Source organism: Ursus americanus, chromosome 29 (genome assembly GCF_024610735.1).
Source record: "Ursus americanus isolate L20-20 chromosome 29, mUrsAme1.1.p, whole genome shotgun sequence".
NCBI lineage: Eukaryota > Metazoa > Chordata > Mammalia > Carnivora > Ursidae > Ursus > Ursus americanus.
The window spans coordinates 21272948-21291753 of NC_142155.1; the positions used below are offsets into that span (position 1 = coordinate 21272948).

Below are 18806 nucleotides of genomic sequence, written 5' to 3' on the forward strand. Positions count from 1 at the left end.
ATACATCTTTATTTTGTAAAAAACCTGCATGGAAGTGGACCCACACATTTCAAACCCATGTTGTTCAATAGTATGTTTTAACATAATCAGAAGCTGCCTCCGTAGAAAAAGATACAGCTTGACGTATGTTTGCTTGGTATTACCTGGGAAATAGAACCATCAATAACTCAGGTATTTTCATTATATGTATATACTGTGGTCTGAGATTTAGAGTTTCAGATTCTGATACTGGGAAACTTTTAGAAGAAGGTAGAATGGCAAACGGCAGAGAGAGAGCAGAGGTAGTAAGTGCTGCTGGGCTGGGCCTGCTGTCGGTGGGCGTAGAACTTACCGGTAGTGTTCCTTTGGGGCCACCCACCTTTGTTACATTAACGCTATCAGAAATTTTCCGTTTGACTTCTTGCGGAGCTGTATTTGTTTCTTTTATTTGAAAAGAAAAACCAGTGACAGGAGTGAAATTACAGGAAGGATGTTCCTGTACTCCCTTTGCAAGATCAGCCCCTTCTTTTGAACTCAGACCTGTCCATGATCTGGCAGGTCATTACAAGTAACTTTATTCATAAAGTATGAGGTATCACTTGAGCACCATATGAACCACACTACGTGTTGTCCTTTCCAGCTGAGGGAGTTCGCTAACTTCGATTTTGATATCTGGCGCAAAAAATACATGAGGTGGATGAATCATAAGAAATCCCGAGTGATGGACTTCTTCAGGAGAATCGATAAAGATCAGGATGGGAAAATAACCCGACAAGAATTCATTGATGGAATTCTTTCCTCAAGTAAGTCCCAAGAGCGGTGACTATAAACGATGTCATTTTTAAAGAAAATAAGCACAGTTTAAACTTGTGTTACCAATAAAGCATCACCTTTAAACTTGGCTATGAAGTCACTGCCCTCAGTGACGTGTCCTTGGTGAAACGCGTGGTTTTGGAGTCAGGCATACGTCATACTCGTGTCCCCGCAATTAGTACATGCCTTGCTCCACTCTAGCCGTGTCCTCATTAGTATGAGTAAAGTTCATAACAGTGGATTCTTAGGTTGTGTTGTCTGCCATATAATGGGAAATCCCGAAATTCAAGTCATCTCTTCCCTTTTTTATTCTAATTGACGTCTGATCATTGTCATTAGTGGGAAATGAGACCTCTGTAAAGATTCTTAAGGTATGTGTCACCTTGTTTGATGGTTGAGTCACATGGACGTGATTTCTCTGGCAGATGTTACTGGAAGGAATTCTTAAAGTAAATTTAATATAATCATATGAGTGTATATATGATATGATTTCATATATATATAAAATTCGTCTATTTCTTAAGTACAGCAGTAGTTGAACCATATGAAATTTGCTAATTTTAAAGTTTTCAACCTAGAAATACAGCAATTTCAAATGATTCACCCTGGTAGTAATTAAAGATGTAGGCCCCATATGTAGTGGTTTCGTTTGTTATGATATAAAATCAGCTTTTAAAAGGATTTTCATATATTTGATGACCCTGATAATTTAACTGGCTACGTTAAGATAAAAATAATACAGTTGAGGCAGAATTAGCAAGTTATACTACTTAACTTTTTTTTTTAAGATTAAATCTTTTTGTAAAATGTTACTATAAATCACGAGTCTTAAAAACTTTGGCTGGGAATATAGTATGGCTTATTCTGAGAGTATCTTAATTATCATTTATACGTGGAATCTACATACAGAGTTAAACTCACAGAGAGTAGGAAAGGGGTTGCCAGGGGCTGGGAGGTGGGGGGGATAGGGAGAGCCTGGTAAAAGGGTATAAACTTTAAGCTGTATGATGAGTAAGGTCTGAGGATCTGGAGTATAACATGATGGCTACGGTTGACAACACTGTATTGTGTAGTTGAATCTTCCAAGTGGAACTTAAATAATGAGAAAAAACAAAAAGATAAATATGTGAGGTAGTGGGTGTGTTAATTAACTTGGTGGAAGGACTCCTTTCACAACACGTACAAGAATCAGATCATCACGATGTACACTTTTCAGTATCTTACGGTTTTGTTTTTCGGTTATACCTCAGTAATCATACTTACTATTATTTTGGAAATTCTAGAGTTTCCAACCAGCCGCCTGGAGATGAGTGCAGTGGCAGACATCTTTGACCGAGACGGCGACGGATACATTGACTACTATGAATTTGTAGCAGCCCTGCACCCAAATAAAGATGCGTATAAACCCGTCACCGACGCTGACAAAATCGAAGATGAGGTACTCCACATCCCCCCCCTGCAACAGCAGCGGCGCGCGCTGCCGGGGTACCACGCGCAGATTCATGCCGCCATTCTGTTTTATGTACTTCCACCCTGAGTTGTTGTGTCGAGGTTTCTACGGACTCCGCGATGTAATGTTAACATTAAAGTGGACATTTCATCATTGTTTTTGGCAGGTGACAAGGCAGGTGGCGAAGTGTAAATGTGCAAAACGATTTCAAGTTGAACAGATTGGAGATAACAAATACAGGGTGAGTTTTTAAAAATTAACTATTTAGTTCTCTTGAAGGATAAAGATGGAAATTTGTATACAATTTGAACTGCGTTGCTTTCCAAGAATGCTAATTACTTATTTTTTTGCCTTACATCACAATAGAATGGTATATGAAATTCCAACTTTCATCATTTTAAATTATACAGAGATAGCTTGAATTTTGTAAATTAGGACGTATCTTTGACACGCGCTTCACTTTGAGGAGGAAAACACATGCTACATACTCAGGTTGCTTCCTGTGACTTTATAATGTATTTTATTACGATTACAGGTAAGTTTTCAGATTTCTGATCACAAAGCTATTCCAGGCCAGAGCCACGAAGTTAAAAATGTTGAATCGTTTTTAGAAATACGAAAAAGAGGCAATGTTTTCTACTTGTATAGTTATTTTTCCTTTTATTCAAAATCTCAAAAGCTCAGTTCACCTTCTTCAAAACAATTATTTGAACACCAGTGTGACTTTGTCACTCCTCTTTTTTTTCTCTTTTTTGGAATATCTCTCACATGTAGTAGCTAGATAGGAAATGTGCTGAGTTTCCCTAATACACAGTATGTTACTTACAAGCGAAATTTCTTTTTGATTTTAGTTTTTATATTTGCATATCGAGAAATATTCATCGACATATTTGAATTTCTAACCTAAATTTGAAACCCAAAGATTTAAAAAAAAAAAAAAAACTTCTATAGAAAATTTTCTGATTGTATGGTTTGGAGTTTGGACAAGTGGGTACCTGCACATCTCTAAACTAGATACTATATCCAGGAGCCCAGAGTGTGACAGATTGTATGTGTGTGTTCTAGAGTCATATAGAAAGTTTCCTATTGAACTAATTGTGTCTTTCTTCCATTTTTCATTTTTTTTTTTTTTATCAGTTCTTCCTGGGAAATCAGGTATAAACCAGTGGAATGTATTCTCAAGTTCCCAATGATTTTTTTTTTTTTTAACTTTAATTCATAGTCATTAAAGCTTGCCATGGCCAATCTTTCCCATGCTGTTGCCCTAGCTACTACATTGTTGGTTGGCGTGGTGTTTCTGTAAACGCTATAAGGGTCCTTGATCCAGGATTCCTTTTTGCCGTGTGTCTCAAATGAGGAGATTACTTTTAAGCAAACCAGATAATAAATTGTAGCTTGACTGGTCACAGTGTTAAAAATGCAATTTTTAATTCCAGTTTATAATAATACTTCTAGCCTATGTTTTATGCAAATACTTACTGGAACACAGATTTGATTCTGCACACGTCTCTGTGCTGTGTTTAACTATTGAGTCAAAAAACATTAAATGTTGAGGGCATATGGTCGACAGTAGCTAGAGAAGGATCCACACTGGGCAGCGAAGTAGGAAGAGTAGTGAGAAGTCTCCCTGGCACGCAGCCACAAGTAATGTGTTCTCTCCAAAGCAGCAATTGTCTCATTTGTCCTAAATCACTGATTCAGAGCTTTGCATCTTTTTTTTTTTTTTTTTTTAAAGATTTTATTTATTTATTTGACAGAGACAGCCAGCGAGAGAGGGAACACAAGCAGGGGGAGTGGGAGAGGAAGAAGCAGGCTTCCAGCGGAGGAGCCTGATGTGGGGCTCGATCCCATAACGCCGGGATCACGCCCTGAGTCGAAGGCAGACGCCCAACGACTGCGCTACCCAGGCACCCCAACAGCTTTGCATCTTCTGAGTAGAAATTTTAAGTCTGGAGGTCTTAACTGGTATCATCTCTTTTGAGGAACTGTATCTCTTATAACTTCCATGAAGTCTTAAAATCACACTTTATCCGATTTTGACTTCACAGTGAAGTCAGTATAAACTCCAGTGGCCCTGTGTCATGATCACAATTTTTAGAACTAAAGATAAATCGTGTTTTGACTTAAACAAAGGAGAAGAGTTTTTCACTGTATGCTTTTGGAAAGAACTGTACTATTAAAATACCTGACCATATCATGTTAGATATACTCTGCTGCTCAGTTTTTAAGCCATATTACCCCTTATGTTTCAAATTCCCTATTATCCCCATTCATTGCAAGCACATAATTTTTTCAAATAGAAATTTTCAGCTCCTTTACATAGATGTCTTTAAGACTTGGCATTAGTTATATAAAAAGTTACTTTTCTACTCACTTCTTATTATTTTCTGAGTCAACAATTGGGGTAGTATTTTTTATTTGTGGAAAGGATGAGAAAAATGCTCACTTTAAAAAGGTTTTATTCACTGAAAACACTAAGAGCAAGCATTAGTCTATTTTTTTCTTGTCTCACAATTTAGCTGTTAGGAAAATTAGGGAAATTCTGAAGGCGATGTTAAGTTGTTTGGAGAATATCCTCTCAAAATAAAAACTTAAATCATATTTGTTAGAATTGAAATATCTCTATAAAATCCTAACATCATTTCCTTAAAATTTGTGCTTTGAACATAATCTTGGACTGAAAGTATCTGGTCTAATTATCTGGTTTCTTAAGGGTAATTTTCTTTAAATCCCTTCCTTTTCCTTTGCTTATTAGCAGCACCGATTTTTTTCTAACAAAACAAATATGTATTTTGATTTTTAAACTTTAATTTACGTTTCAGGAACCGATTCAATTAATAGGAAAGTTTTTAAATCTCAGGGCTTGAAAATGGACTTAGAAATAACAATATAAAAAGGGTTGATATAAAGCGCATGAGTTCCTGCTGGTGCATTTTACATGCTTTCCAGGTCCTTTTGAGTTTCAGGGTCTTGAACGGTTGGCTTTGTTCTAGGGTTCCTTTCCTGAAACTCAGTGTTAAAGCATATTGCAAAGTGGCAGATTGTTTCTACTTAAAGCTTTCTGTTTTCCCATGATGAGCCCAGACAAATAGTCAAAGTCACAATCATATCCTGCCTGCCTTTAAAAGAAGCTTTATTTATGTTTACTTGACTGTTCATTTTGCTGTGGTGTCTGCTGGGTTGGCAACCATGAAATTTGGTTTGGTGATTTTTACAAGCTGAACGCGAGCCTATTAGAAATGATTTGAAAGTATAAAGTTATTTCTCATGGGCTTTCAAAATCTTACAATCAGAAACTGTGTAGTCTAGACATTTATTCAAGACTTGCAGAATTTGTAGATATCAGAGTGATTGGAGAACCATTGAAAGGGTAAGAACACGACTGCTTATTAGTGTCGGTAATTATGGTACAAACAGCTTTAAGAGAAAGCCTTTTAGATTTGAAAGCTGTACCATTAATAATGTGTCACTGGCTGTTCCAGTATTACAGTAATCCAAAGTGGCACATGAATCCAGCCTTTAACAAATTGGTCTACCAGATCATAAGTGATGCAGAAATTTTAGTTGACTGTCAAATTTTTGTTGATCATGTTCATTTCCTACTTCATCTCTCTAAGTCACAACTGCTCTTAGAGAAAACGAAACGAGTTTATGGAGATTTCTCTCACAGATTTCAGTGGAAAACAGTTTGAGTAGAAGAGGAAGTTTTAATAAAGAAAAATTAGAATTTATTAGATTTTGTGTAGAAACTTATTTTGTATAAGCCCTGGGCTAGTGGGCCAGTGCTTATTTTCATGTCTGTGTTTGACTTCTAGAAACATTTTTCCATTACTTCCTTACTAATGTTGTTTCTGTCATAAAGAAAAACCATTTCTTGAACAAAGCTTCAGTATTATACTTGATAACCTTTGTTAGCTTTTTCCAAACTGTTTCCTTTGGGCTAAATCAGCATGCAGCAGTCTAACGCAGATCATCTCAAACCCCCTTTTCTGAGATTTTACTAATCGCTGTGAACTAAGCAAGAAATTTAAGTTGGTTGCTTGAGCTCCTGCAGATTGCACATCATCCTTCAGTGTAGCCTTGCTGTTGACAATTAGAGGTTCTCTCTTCCTTCATCTTCACAGTTTGGAGACTCCCAGCAACTGCGGCTCGTTCGTATCCTACGAAGTACCGTCATGGTTCGTGTCGGAGGTGGATGGATGGCACTTGATGAGTTCTTAGTGAAAAATGATCCTTGCAGGGGTAAGGAGATGCTATGTCAAGATAATAACACCATGGAAGTATATCAATTTTGTACTATTTTCCAGCATCAAAAACATGCTGGGTGTAATTTTGGTCATTTATTACAAAAATGAATGTTTCACATTGGTCTCTGTCAGCCTAAAGTTCCCAAAGAACTTGTGGCAGTCATGTAAACCACGTTCTTCTCATTTTTTTCCTTACATCTTCTGGATAAATAGGAGACTGATAGGCAGGAAATACTAGAATAGATTTTTTTAAGGAGATGCTCCCATCTGCAATTTTCGAAATGCGTAATTATGCCAACTAGGGAAGGGATTTCATCTGTCATTACATAGCAAAAGTAAAGTGAAAGGAGATTGAGGTGAAGGAGACAAACAGTGCTGGACAGTAAAAGTTTAAAAGTGAAAGTTTTTAAAATTGGGGTAGGTAAGGAAAGTAATACCTAAAAGTTTTGAGAATAATCATCAACTGCCAACTTGACTCTTACTTAGAAGCTATCGATGAGCACATTGAAAATATAAATATATGATACTGTAGCTCACTCCATACCTACCAGCCAGAGAGTCCTTGATTATCTCTCAGTTTTTGTTATTTTTCAGATCCTCCAGTCAATTGTGAAATTCTTAATTGATTGACCTTACAAGTGGTCATTTGATGGCATTTGTCTAGTTAGGTCCAGTTTACTTCGTTGGCCCATTTTTCTTTGGAAAAAACAAACAAACAAGCAATAACATTTTTGTGATTTTCTTTAATCGGCGAGCTCATTTCAATCCTCTTAAACAAACAACAGCAAATGTCCATGCTGATACTATTTCGACTACCAAGTAGAGGCTGGGGGTCTTCCTCAGCCTCTGTTAATTCATTGTGGGCCTCCGACCGTTCAGGTATGTCAGGGTGAGTTCCTGTGCGGTCAGCAGGCCACCCTGCTCAGGGCGCCCGGGAGAGAGAGCTCTGCTCTCTGCAGGTCAAAGATGTACCCACCAAAGGGGTAAAATCACAAAGACTCCCTTTTTTAATATTTTGAAAATAATGCAACGTCAAGTAACGGAGTTCCGCTTACGAGACAAAGCAATTCGAAGGTGTAGTGTCCCGTTGAGTTGCTTAGAAAGGTTAGCGTGACTGTGGCCAAGTCTTCCAAATACGTTTTTCTGACTGGGTCAAATCTTTGAGTGCTTCTTTCCCCGATGCAACTTTTCTTCTCGAATGTGTGCTGAAAGCCGGATCTGGGCACCCTTTGCATATTCAACAACTGTACTTTGTTTCTTCTCTTGCTAACAGTATTCTTTAATGTGATTGGTATCCTGTGTCATTTTTTCTAGTTCATCATCATGGGAGTAAAATGTTACGTTCGGAATCAAACTCTTCAATTACTACTACTCAGCCTACTATAGGTTGGCAACCCCTCTCTTTGCCTCTCCCCTCTTGCCTTTTCTCTTTCCTACTTTTACATTCTTGCTTTAATCATTTGTTTTAAGATAACACGCTTCATCCATCGCGTATGGCTTAACTCATATCCAACTGAGCTGGTGCTTCCAAATTTAAATTCTGAAACGCTGGCACCCTTCGGGTGTGTCGCACACGTCGGTGCTCTGTCAGTGAGCAGACACATGCTAACACGCTGCTCATCGGGTTCTTGTGGAGTGTTCTCCCTGTGCATATGTGTTTGTGTGAGCGTTGCATCACTGATGACCTCATATCCTTGGGTCTGGTGTTCGTTCTTGCATGTCGGTTAAACCGAGTTTTTCAAGGCATAAGACAAAAATACCGGTTGCCTCATTTAAGTGAAAAACCCGAGAGTTTATATGTTGTCGTCACGATTAACAAGCCATCTCTCATTCTGTGTAATCCTATCGTTTGACTAATTCCAGTGTGAAAATACTGGCACTCTCCTTACCTCAGAGGTACATGCAAAAGCCGCAGTCCCTGCCTCACTGGCTTGTGTGCTCGGCGTGGGGAAGGGGTGATGGACCATGTGGGCATCAGTAGCTGGTGGATTAACAGTATTTTAGCATGAGCTTTCCATTTTCATGCTGACTCTTTCTTTAATAGTGGTTATTCTTGCTGGTGTCTAGTGTTAGAATAAACACACTTTTTTTTTTTCCTTCCCCGAACTTACTTGTATCCAAAAGGAATGCATTGTAAAGGAATGCATTTAACTTTTTGTTATGCTGCGTTGGAGTTGGCATGGCAAAAAGCTGTTCTCGAACTCCTCAACATGGTCTGTGGTGCCAGGTGGTGGTTTTTCCCGCAAAGGATTGAGCGCCTCTTTTTTTTTTTCCCTCCTCTTCTGTCCGCGTGCCTTGCTGTGTGTGTCACAATCCAGCTAAAGGAAGGACAAACATGGAGCTTCGGGAGAAGTTCATTTTAGCAGATGGTGCCAGTCAGGGTATGGCTGCCTTCCGACCCCGGGGCCGAAGATCACGGCCTTCATCACGAGGAGCGTCACCCAACCGATCCACTTCTGTCTCCAGTCAGGCGGGCCAGGCAGCCTCTCCACAGGTCCCCGCCACCAGCACACCCAAGGTAGGACTCGGGTAGGAAGTGGTGTCCTTGTCCCGTGCAACCGCTGTCTCGAGTATACTTTTGAATGTTTTAGGACCCTAGAATTTGTGTGGCCAGTCTTGTCCATGCATATCCCTTCTCACAATATGACAAATGAAGGGTTTAAATATGTCTCTGTGTGTGTGTGTGTGTGTATACATACACACACATACACACAAGTTTTTGCCCTGTGGCCCATATGGAGATTATCTACTTAGGAGCGTTAGTTACCTTTCAGAGTGGTGTTTTTTTCCTTTTTAAATAAAGCTTTATTTATTTATTTGGTGTATATGATTTGCCATCAAGTCTTTCCATTTATTTTTAATTATCATTCTTACCGTGAAACGTTACTCTTGGCTATGAATATCTCTTTCTGTGGTTTGTTATCTGCTGTCCTTTACATTTGATTTGCCGTTGTTCCATGCAGATTCTCCATCCTCTAACACGCAATTATGGTAAACCGTGGTTGACAAACAGCAAAATGTCAACTCCTTGTAAACCAGCAGAGTGCGCAGACTTTTCCGTGCCGTCTGCCGAGGTACCGTAAGGCCCCGGATCCTGGTCTAACAGTCTTCTTCCGTTGAAACTGTCACGCACTAACATTGCTTTACCTCTCCCTTAACACATGCACATGTGACAGTACTATGTCTTCTTACAGACTTCCGTAAGACAGGTGTCAACTCAACATTTCGGGAAAGACACCCGAGTAAGGGGTTCATGGAACAGACAGGTCGTCGCTCTGTGAGTGCTGAAGCTAAGCGTAGTCACACTTACAGGCTCCGCGCACCTCCTTTGGTGTTTGTTTGTTTGTTTGTTTGGTGTTCTTTTAGTCTCTTTCTCATACTTAATTTGAGTTTTCTCTCTTTGGAGAGTGACACACAGGAGATTATATTCAGACCTAAGTACAGTTTCTTTTAAAGCTCCTGGTATGCTCATGCGTCTAGCCATAATTTGGGCAAGAAATACAGTAATCCCCCTTTAGGTGAGAGTGAGAGGCACTGTCATTTGCAAGAGAAAATTACTTACATTAAAAGAATGTTTATTGAGCGTTCCTTATGAACACAGTCCCCCCGAATGTTTGTTACATTTATTTCTGCCCAAGAACACCGGGTGGGTAGGCCGTAAGCCTTTTAGTTATCGGTACGGCAGTTTGGGGCTGAGATGTGCAAGAAGTTATCTGGCATTTTCAATAGGTGTGTGTCTTTATTAGACTTTAATGATTACTGTTTGAGTATGCTTCTGCTTTCTAACATGGCATGATTGATGGGGATAAGATATTTAGGTCATATAAAATTTGCCAACTTAGTTCGTTTATCAGATCATCTACATTCAATTGAAAGTCAACCAAATAGATTTGAAAAAAAGTTCTCTGTAAAATGATACACACAGATACCAAATAATCACATATTTGATTAGAATCACAATAATGGGGGGGATGTCCCTCAACAACCTGTCTGGAAATGAAGGGGGAATTTCATGTTAAAGGCCAGGACCCTTTTATGAAAGAAAGTCCTTTATGCTTTTCAAAAATACTTTCTAGCCTATTATTTAATCCTCACATGAATAATAAGAGGTAAGCAGAGAACGTTTTATTACTCTCATGACTCAGATGGAAATGATGGGAAGATCCTTGCTGGTGGTGGTAGAATTGAGGCAGTAACAACCCCTTCTTCAGCTCTCCCTCCTTCCCTGAGCACTCATGCCCACCCCTTCCCTCGGGTGGGAGGGGTTAGTATCATACATTATCTAGAGACGTCTGTAACTTATGACGGATCTGTTGTAGCAAAAACTGAGAAGTTTTTTTTTTAGTTCAATTTAATTAACATATACTGCATTATTAGTTTCAGAGGTAGAGGTCAGTGATTCATCAGTCTTATATAATACCCAGTGCTCATTCCATCATGTGCTCCCCTTAATGCCCATCCCCCAGTTACCCCATCCCCCTGCCCCCCTCCCCTCCAGCAACCCTCAGCTTGTTTCCTAGAGTTAAGGATCTCTCATGGTTTGCCTCCCTCTCTGTTTTCATCTTATTTTATTTTTCCTTCCCTTCCCCTATGAAAACTGAGAACGGTTTAAGGAGCCTCAAGCGGCATGTGTGTTTTAAATTTGGGGGACTATGCTGCTGTGTTATTTCAGATTTTTGAAAAGTGGAGACCCCCCCAGATTAGAGTTTAAGTGTGTTATTTTAACTACTATAAAATTATGTTTCATTTCTAATAGCCTCATAGACAAAACAGCCAAACAGAGAAAACGATAGTATACTTCCGTGGAGGGGTCTGTAAGAGAACTAGGTAGGGTTTGTGACAATAAAGTAAGAACAGTCAGGTCTTTCTGAGAAGAACGATTTCGGTCTCACATGGCAATGATGTTCTGCCACCTTGAGTGATGTGTTTCATCATTTGGGGATCCTCGCTCTTTTCGTGGATTGTTGAGATTCTTTTAAAGTTAGGAGTTTCACTAGATCTGAGTTGCCAGATCTGGGGCAAATTGCTGCCCTCCTCAGGCCCTCATCTTTCACATTTATAAAAAAGCTGTGATTAGGTGAGTGTGAAGATTAATTATCCTGACATGCGTGAAAAGTATTTTGAAAACTTAAGCTTTATGTATGTACAAATCACATATAAATGCCGTCCTTAAATATGTAGAGTACATATGTAAAGAATTCCAAATATGACATTTATATTAAGTTGCAACTCTGAAGTATCAAAAGGTCTTACATACACTTTATTAAACATTTACAACTAATAAGGAAAAACCAATTTAAAAAACAAACCACACACATAATGTGTATAGATTCCTTTCCTCCAGTCAGCTCCGTGTGAGTTCATTGAGGCAAAATGGCATCCCTTATACTTCTTTCTTTTTTTTTTTTAAAGATTTTATTTATTGATTTGACAGAGAGAGAGACAGCCAGAGAGAGAGGGAACACAAGCAGGGGGAGTGGGAGAGGAAGAAGCAGGCTCATAGCAGAGGAGCCTGATGTGGGGCTCGATCCCACAACGCCGGGGATCATGCCCTGAGCTGAAGGCAGATGCTTAATGACTGAGCCACTCAGGCGCCCCCCCTTATACTTCTTTCTGTTTATTTTTTTAACTTTGGGAGAATTTTTAGAATGTTGTAATGATCTGGAAAAAATGCAGTGATTTTAGACTTATAATAAAATCTCATAGTCATGATTGCTTCAGGCATTCTCTGTGAACTCCTATAAGAATTTTTGAAGAGTTCTCCCTAAGCATCGCCTCCGTGTTCTGTGTGGAGAGGCCATAGAAGGTATTGGAAGTAGGTACAGTGGCGTGGTACCAAGTTCGAAAATGCCACTGCATGTTTTTGGCAGCTAAGTGTGTTTAAAAGATGACTGTTTGGGCATTATTTACTTATTGTTCTAATTCTGTCTGTTCATTTCTGTCTGGTTCCCTAAAAGCTTTGAAGGCAACAGAATATCCAAGCACAACTTCTCGGAGTCATGCCCTCTCTCTGTACCATGCGCTCCCCATTTTTCTGGCAGGACTCTCCTAACTCTGTAATATTCACCGACAACCTGGAAGATACTAATGTGCTCACAGTTTAATTTGCTTTCCCCCCCCCCTTGCTGTCATTTGGGGACCTCTATTTTTATGTTTTCTCTTCAACATGAATTCCTTTTGAATTCAGGGAGAGAATAAGAAATTAGGAAAGCGAGCGGTGAGAACCCCATGTGGCGCTTAATCGAAAACGCTTCCCCCCGGCCCCGCTCCCACTCCCTCTCCTGAAGAGGGTTTCCACCATCTGTACTGTGCTGTTAGCCGACGGTCACGCAACAGGAGCAGTTTCTTGAAACGTCCTTTCGCTGATTAAATACAGGGCACCCCAATCCAAGGAAGCAAGCTTCGACTGCCCGGCTACTTATCAGGGAAAGGCTTCCACTCTGGGGACGACAGTGGCTTGATAACCACCGCGGCGGCCAGAGTCCGGACACAGTTTGCTGGTGAGTGCGGCGCGGGTCTGTCTCTAACGGCTTCTTGCGGTGGGACCCCTGCTCTTCTTCACTGGGGCTGAGAGAGCGAATTGACGATGCTGTATTCTTTCGAAATGACACCTCGCCCCAGTCCTCCAGTGGCGGTAGGGGATACACGAGTCATGAGACTAAGGGACAGGAAAACCACTTTTGGAAAGTACCAAAGAAAGATGAGCATGAGACCCACCACAGCCGTGTCCTACCGCTTCTCGCTGGAGGGTCTGGGCCCTTCCGCCGGCTCAGAAGTTGCCCGGGGCTCTCTTGTGGGTGGTTGGAAACACCCAGCCGTGCTGGGCCTGACGCCCCTGCTGCTTCTGCTGCTTCTCAGAACAGTGAACCCCGGCCCTGGGGTTCTGGGCTCAGCCTGCATGAGGCATCTTTCAAATTTCAGGTCTTCTCTTTCAAATTCCTGTGTGCTTTGATTCACTTATCCTTGGGCCAGACTTACACCTAAGGGTTTCCCCGTGTTTGCACACAGCCCTGGGCACACACGTTGAACTTTGGAAAGCGTCATCTTAAATTATAGGTTTACTCCTTGTACCTGTTTGTAGTCAGTGAAATCCTGTTTTCAGTGACTCAGCCCAGACGTATCTTTAGTTTGTAAGCCTAGCTTTTTGTGTATTACGTGGACCCCGAGTGAGGCTACCTTCTCTAGTGGAACGGAAAACGGCCGTGAGCCCACAGGTGTCTGCCGAGTGCCTACAGATGACAAGAAAATTGTGGGGATTCAAGGTGGCATTAGGACCCGAGACCGTGTTGCACAGGGATCCAGTACTAATAAAGGGTGGTTCGGCCCTGTGCTCTCTCCCCAGATCCCAAGAAGACTCCCAGCCGACCGGGAAGCCGAGCCGGAAGCAAAGCGGGAAGCAGGGCCAGCAGCCGCCGAGGCAGTGACGCATCAGACTTTGACATTTCGGAAATCCAGTCCGTGTGCTCAGACGTGGAGACTGTCCCCCAGACACACAGGCCTACCCCCCGAGCAGGTTCTCGGCCGTCCACAGCCAAGCCTTCCAAAATCCCCACGCCCCAGAGGAAATCACCTGCCAGCAAATTGGACAAGTCCTCCAAGAGATAGTGCAGTCGGTTCCGCCGCGGCCCTTCCTTGAGCATTTATTATTTAAGTTTGAAAGATGTAAAATATGATGTAGAAATTATTGTGAAATAATTGCAAGAAGTGAGTTTAAAATTCTGCAGATGGCCTTATTTGTGTATTTGTCTTATTTTATCTGTATAAGTTTGTGTCAGCTGTTCTGGGGTTCAAGTCACATCGTATGTGGGGGGAGGCAGGAGTTGCCCCGGCGCCCCCACGTCTGCACCGGAGCGTGTGGCGCGCACTAGCGCCCACGGCCGCGCCGGCAGGTAAGTCCCCGCTCCGTCAGCCACCGCGCTGCGGCCGCAGCTCATGGTACGGATACCTCATGACATCGTCTTGCTTCTGTCGAAACTCCGAAAAGCCAAAAGACACACACCTGGGATATATTTTGAGATGACTTAAATGTAAACTTAAAGATGGAGGGCAGACAGCACGTCCACACACAGTCCTTTAAAGCAGTATCTGGCCGAGAACTCACAGCAAGTTACTCTAGGCACTGGCGGTGCTGGAATGCCCGAGAACCTGGCAGCATTTCCGGGCCGCGGCTTCCCAGGAGGCCAGAGGCGTCCTGGATATTAGACCTATTATACTGTAAGAATATAATTATAAAGTGCATTCATATAAATGTGAGGTTTTCTTTTGCTTGAGTGGACAGTAGCACCTGTATCATTGAACTCATTTTGTATCAAAGCAATTTTGCTTGCAGAAAGCTATGAAATAAAACATGTCCCTTAACTACATTGCTATGGAATTAATTTTTTTCCCCAGGGAAAATCCGTGTATTTTTTTATGAGCAATATCAATTTGGAGTGACCAAAAGATACTTACAAATGGGTTTATTTTGATTTCTCATCTGAAATAATCATGTTCTGGTATTATATCTATATTTAATAAATATATACATTTTAATTTATTATGTATACTCACATACTATAGAAAGATATTAGTATGCATTTAATAAAACATATTCACTTGAACATATGGAATAACTGATTATTTAAAGAACTTTTTCTATCGTTTGTTTGCTTTGAGTAAAGGTTGTATGTATGATGTATTTCTACTAATAGCATGACAGGGTGAGTTTGGGGGACATCACAACACAGGGATAAAATATATAATATGTAATAAGAATTATTAACAAATATTTAATATTCTACAAATATTTTTAGTACCAACCGTGTGCCAGCCACTGTCTTACCCTGAGGCTGCAGGTCCCTTACCATCTTATATTCAAGGGAGAAACAGTTAATAAGCTAATAAACAAATAAGGAAATCACTAAAAAAACCGTGAACTAAAACCAGGGGATGTGTGACAGGGTGACTGCTTTTATTAAGGTGATCTAGTGGTATTCTTCTGGCCTGTGTACATTTAAAAATCACATGATTGAATTTTCCTAAATACAAAAATGACGTCAAATTAGAAGTGGGAGCCTGGGTGGCCCAGTCAGGTTAAGGGTCTGAACCTTGGTTTTGGCTCAGCTCATGATCTTGGGGTCCTGGGATCGAGCCCCGGTGTCGGGCTCCACGCTCAGCAGGAGTCTGCTTCTCTCTCTCCCTCTCCCTCTGCCCTTCCCCCCACTGGTGCTCTCTCCAAAATAAATAAATAAATCTTCTAAAAACATACATAATTAGAAGAATGGCAGATTGTTATTTTGGTCATGACAGGTCGTGACTTTTCCCATAACTCTGTCCGTTTATTTCAGCCAGTGGCAGGGGTGGTGCTCAGGCTCAAGGGGATAGATAGCATTTATGTTTTCCCTGCGTGGCCTTTTTTCATGGAGGCCAACAGTGGAGTCTCCACAGACAGAAACTAGGGGCCACTTGGAAGTCATGGTCATTCCTTTTTTCTCAAAGCATGGGTCTCAGGTGGGAGCTCTTGATGGAAACAGTAATCCTAACCTGATAGATCACATGTTACAATTCATGCACTTGATTACAAACGTGTCATCTGAGAAAGCAGCTGAAATTTTTGTTATCCCTGTGGTGCTTTGTGTATGATCACATTTCCACTTCAAACACAAATTTAAGGGAATGATTTTATCTCAGCCTATTTGAAAGCCTGTTAAAGACCTAGGGATTTTGCTGGGGGTGGGGGGAAGAGTTTGGTGGGGTTTTTTTTGTAGTTAAATAAGTGGTGTAAGATATTTCAGAGAATTCGTAAAGAACTGCTCCTAGTTATCAGCAGTTGCCCTCATGGGAAGCTTTTCAGAATTTGATGCCTGATACTTGTTTCCTCTCCAGCTAATCCTTGATCCTCAGGCTGAGTTCTGAAGAGTCCTTGCAGAAGTTTCAGGGACTGCAGCAGACATACCTCTCCCCCTACACACACTCCTTCCTTTTACTTTTCTTTCTTTGTTTTCTTCTTTTTCTTTAAAAAACAGGACATTGAAATGAATCAACTCCAAAAATCTTAAAGTGGTTCTGTTAAAAGACAACCGAAGAATTTTTATTAAAAATTTTAGGAGTGTGTGTGAGCAAAAATCTATTGGAAGCAGGCAGCACAAAACTAGAAGTGGGTGGGTGCCCTCCACCGACAGAAGGAGCTCAGGGGAAGAGACTTCCAGAGAGCAAGCAGAAGAAACGAAGGAAATTATTGATTGTCTACTGCTTAAGACCTAGTTGGCTGTTTGTGATTGGTTGTCCTTGGTATTTTGATTTTTTAATATGGAGGCATTTACAGGCTTAGATTTCGGTTTGCTAAGGTAGGCCACCAAGGCCTTAGAGCCACCTTGGTCAAATGGCCATCTTGTTTAATTAATTTAACAGTTATTAAGCATTAGGGAATCATGGAGTAGATTTTTTGTCTTAAAAATAAAAACTACCAGTTCTCATGTACTGTTTGCTACCTTCTTTTGAAATAATGGAGCATCCTCTTTGATGTCAGTGAAGAAGTAGATGGGCCTGGCCAAATCTCAGATCTGGTTCCTTCCGTGGCAAATGCTGGGAGGTGCCCTTTTGGCCATCAGGAATTCACCTGTAAAGGTGAAAGGATGAGAAGCTGGGAAAGGATCTTGTTTGCTCTTTTTTTTTTTTTTTTAAATCATGTTAAAACTTGCTTTAAATGTTTACCAGAAGGGAAACTAATGTGGTGCGGTGATTTACTCCTTTTTTTGACAAGGTGCTTTGAAATGCGTGTGCAATAAAAATGTCAGATGGGTGATCCGATAAGCACCCAACAGTATATGGGCCAGTGCCCAAGCTTCCCTGTGTGTATCTGACTACATTGCCACTTGGCTGTGAACTTACCTTTGGGGTCCTACGAAGAAGGCAAGGATGAATACTTTGTCTTTCAGTACTTTAATAAGTTCCCTGCAGTCATGTTAGGGATTGACTTGATGGTTACCAAAATCTGGGAAGAGAATGGGGTCATGGGTGACTTGTTTGTGCAGTAGTTCAATTGACTAGTTAAAATCTGACTTAACTTACTGAATTGTTCAACTTTGGTTGATTTTATATAATTTCAGAGTCTATGGAAATGAATATCTAGTTAGGGTGAAGGAGAACAAAAATGGGAACTTTTCATTCTTCCGCCTCCAACACACTAAGAATATAGGCAAAGCAAAATATGTTCAAAGGAATTTTGTATCAGTTTACCCATATTTCTATCATACTCCATTATTTGCAATTAAAGACTGCATAGGATATGAGCATAAAATAGAGATTAAAAAGCTTTCAAAAGTTAGCCTCCAAAACAAAGCATTCTTTTAGAATGCTACTAATCTGAAAGTATAGCTACTTTTACCCCAGGGTAAAGATTAGGATATTCAGCTCCCATGGCCTCACAGTCTAACTTCTCTGCCAGTGGTCTCCACACTCTTCAGTAGTGTATTTCCATCAATAAGAGTTTTTTGAGCAAACATTTCCAATGCATGCCTATTAATTTCTTCTTCTAAGGTCTTTTTTGCATGTATTTTACCATTCGCTAATTTTCAAGGTGCAATATAATGTTAGAGTGAGATTTACCTTTACAACCCCAGCGTGGGTATAGTACGTATTTTAAACAGCCTTGACAGGTTTTTTGGCCAAATTTTTGTCAAATCCTCCCTAGTGCAACTCATGAAGTGGCTGATGAAGGGCTTCTTCTCTGCCCCTTTCTTGTTTGTTTATTGCATCTTAAGTGTCTTAAATTCATGGTTTCTTTGCAGGGATCCATGTAAGCCACCTTTTGTAGATTATGTCATTAAAAGAGATAAACTCTGTAAATTCACCCAGCTTGGCATAGATAAACTGCAGTCTACATGCTGAAAGCAAGCTGAGGAGTTGGGGAGCTGTTGAGACTCCCACTCTGTCCTCAGGTCACCTCGGGTACAGATCGTAGGAGGACGCTGAATGACCGGAAGGCAGGCACCACTGTCAGTCCGTAGTAAATGTTCGAGAAGGTTAATTTCCTCCTCTTCTTTCAGACAAAATGCAATTATAAATAGACATTTTATTTTTCCACATCCTATGCAGTCACCTTGCACGCATCCTACTTTAGAGATCACTGTTCTACACTGTTTTCTTCTGCCACTTCTCAGCCATCTTTTCCACAGGGTAGAAGCTTGCTACAAAGTTCCTTTCCCCTCTGCTCCTAGTTATGCAAGGTCTCACCCCTTTGCTAGTGGTTGTATGTGATTATAGCCCTGGTTAGTCTCCCAAAAGTCAGTGTTGGGGGTTGGGGGGAATAGATCAATATTCCCAAAGCCACAGTTTTC

The 18806-nt window shown here is 40.7% G+C and overlaps 1 protein-coding gene across 23 annotated transcripts in view; it reads left to right on the plus strand.

Annotated features, from left to right (window-relative positions):
• DST (dystonin) overlaps positions 1-14852 on the plus strand; it is a 452944-nt gene extending 438092 nt beyond the window's left edge. For 10 of the 23 annotated variants that reach the window (XM_087856982.1, XM_045802802.2, XM_087856984.1 and 7 more), the window contains 10 exons: positions 620-782; positions 2076-2230; positions 2409-2483; positions 3380-3397; positions 6367-6484; positions 7804-7875; positions 8808-9007; positions 9453-9563; positions 12866-12989; positions 13832-14852. In XM_087856982.1, the coding sequence (XP_087713108.1) occupies positions 620-782; positions 2076-2230; positions 2409-2483; positions 3380-3397; positions 6367-6484; positions 7804-7875; positions 8808-9007; positions 9453-9563; positions 12866-12989; positions 13832-14094 (1299 nt within the window). In that variant the 3' untranslated portion in view covers positions 14095-14852. The remainder of the gene's footprint in view (positions 1-619; positions 783-2075; positions 2231-2408; positions 2484-3379; positions 3398-6366; positions 6485-7803; positions 7876-8807; positions 9008-9452; positions 9564-12865; positions 12990-13831) is intronic. The other 13 variants (XM_087856985.1, XM_087856987.1, XM_087856994.1 and 10 more) reach the window with 4 other exon arrangements.
• Positions 14853-18806: the final 3954 nt, after the last annotated feature.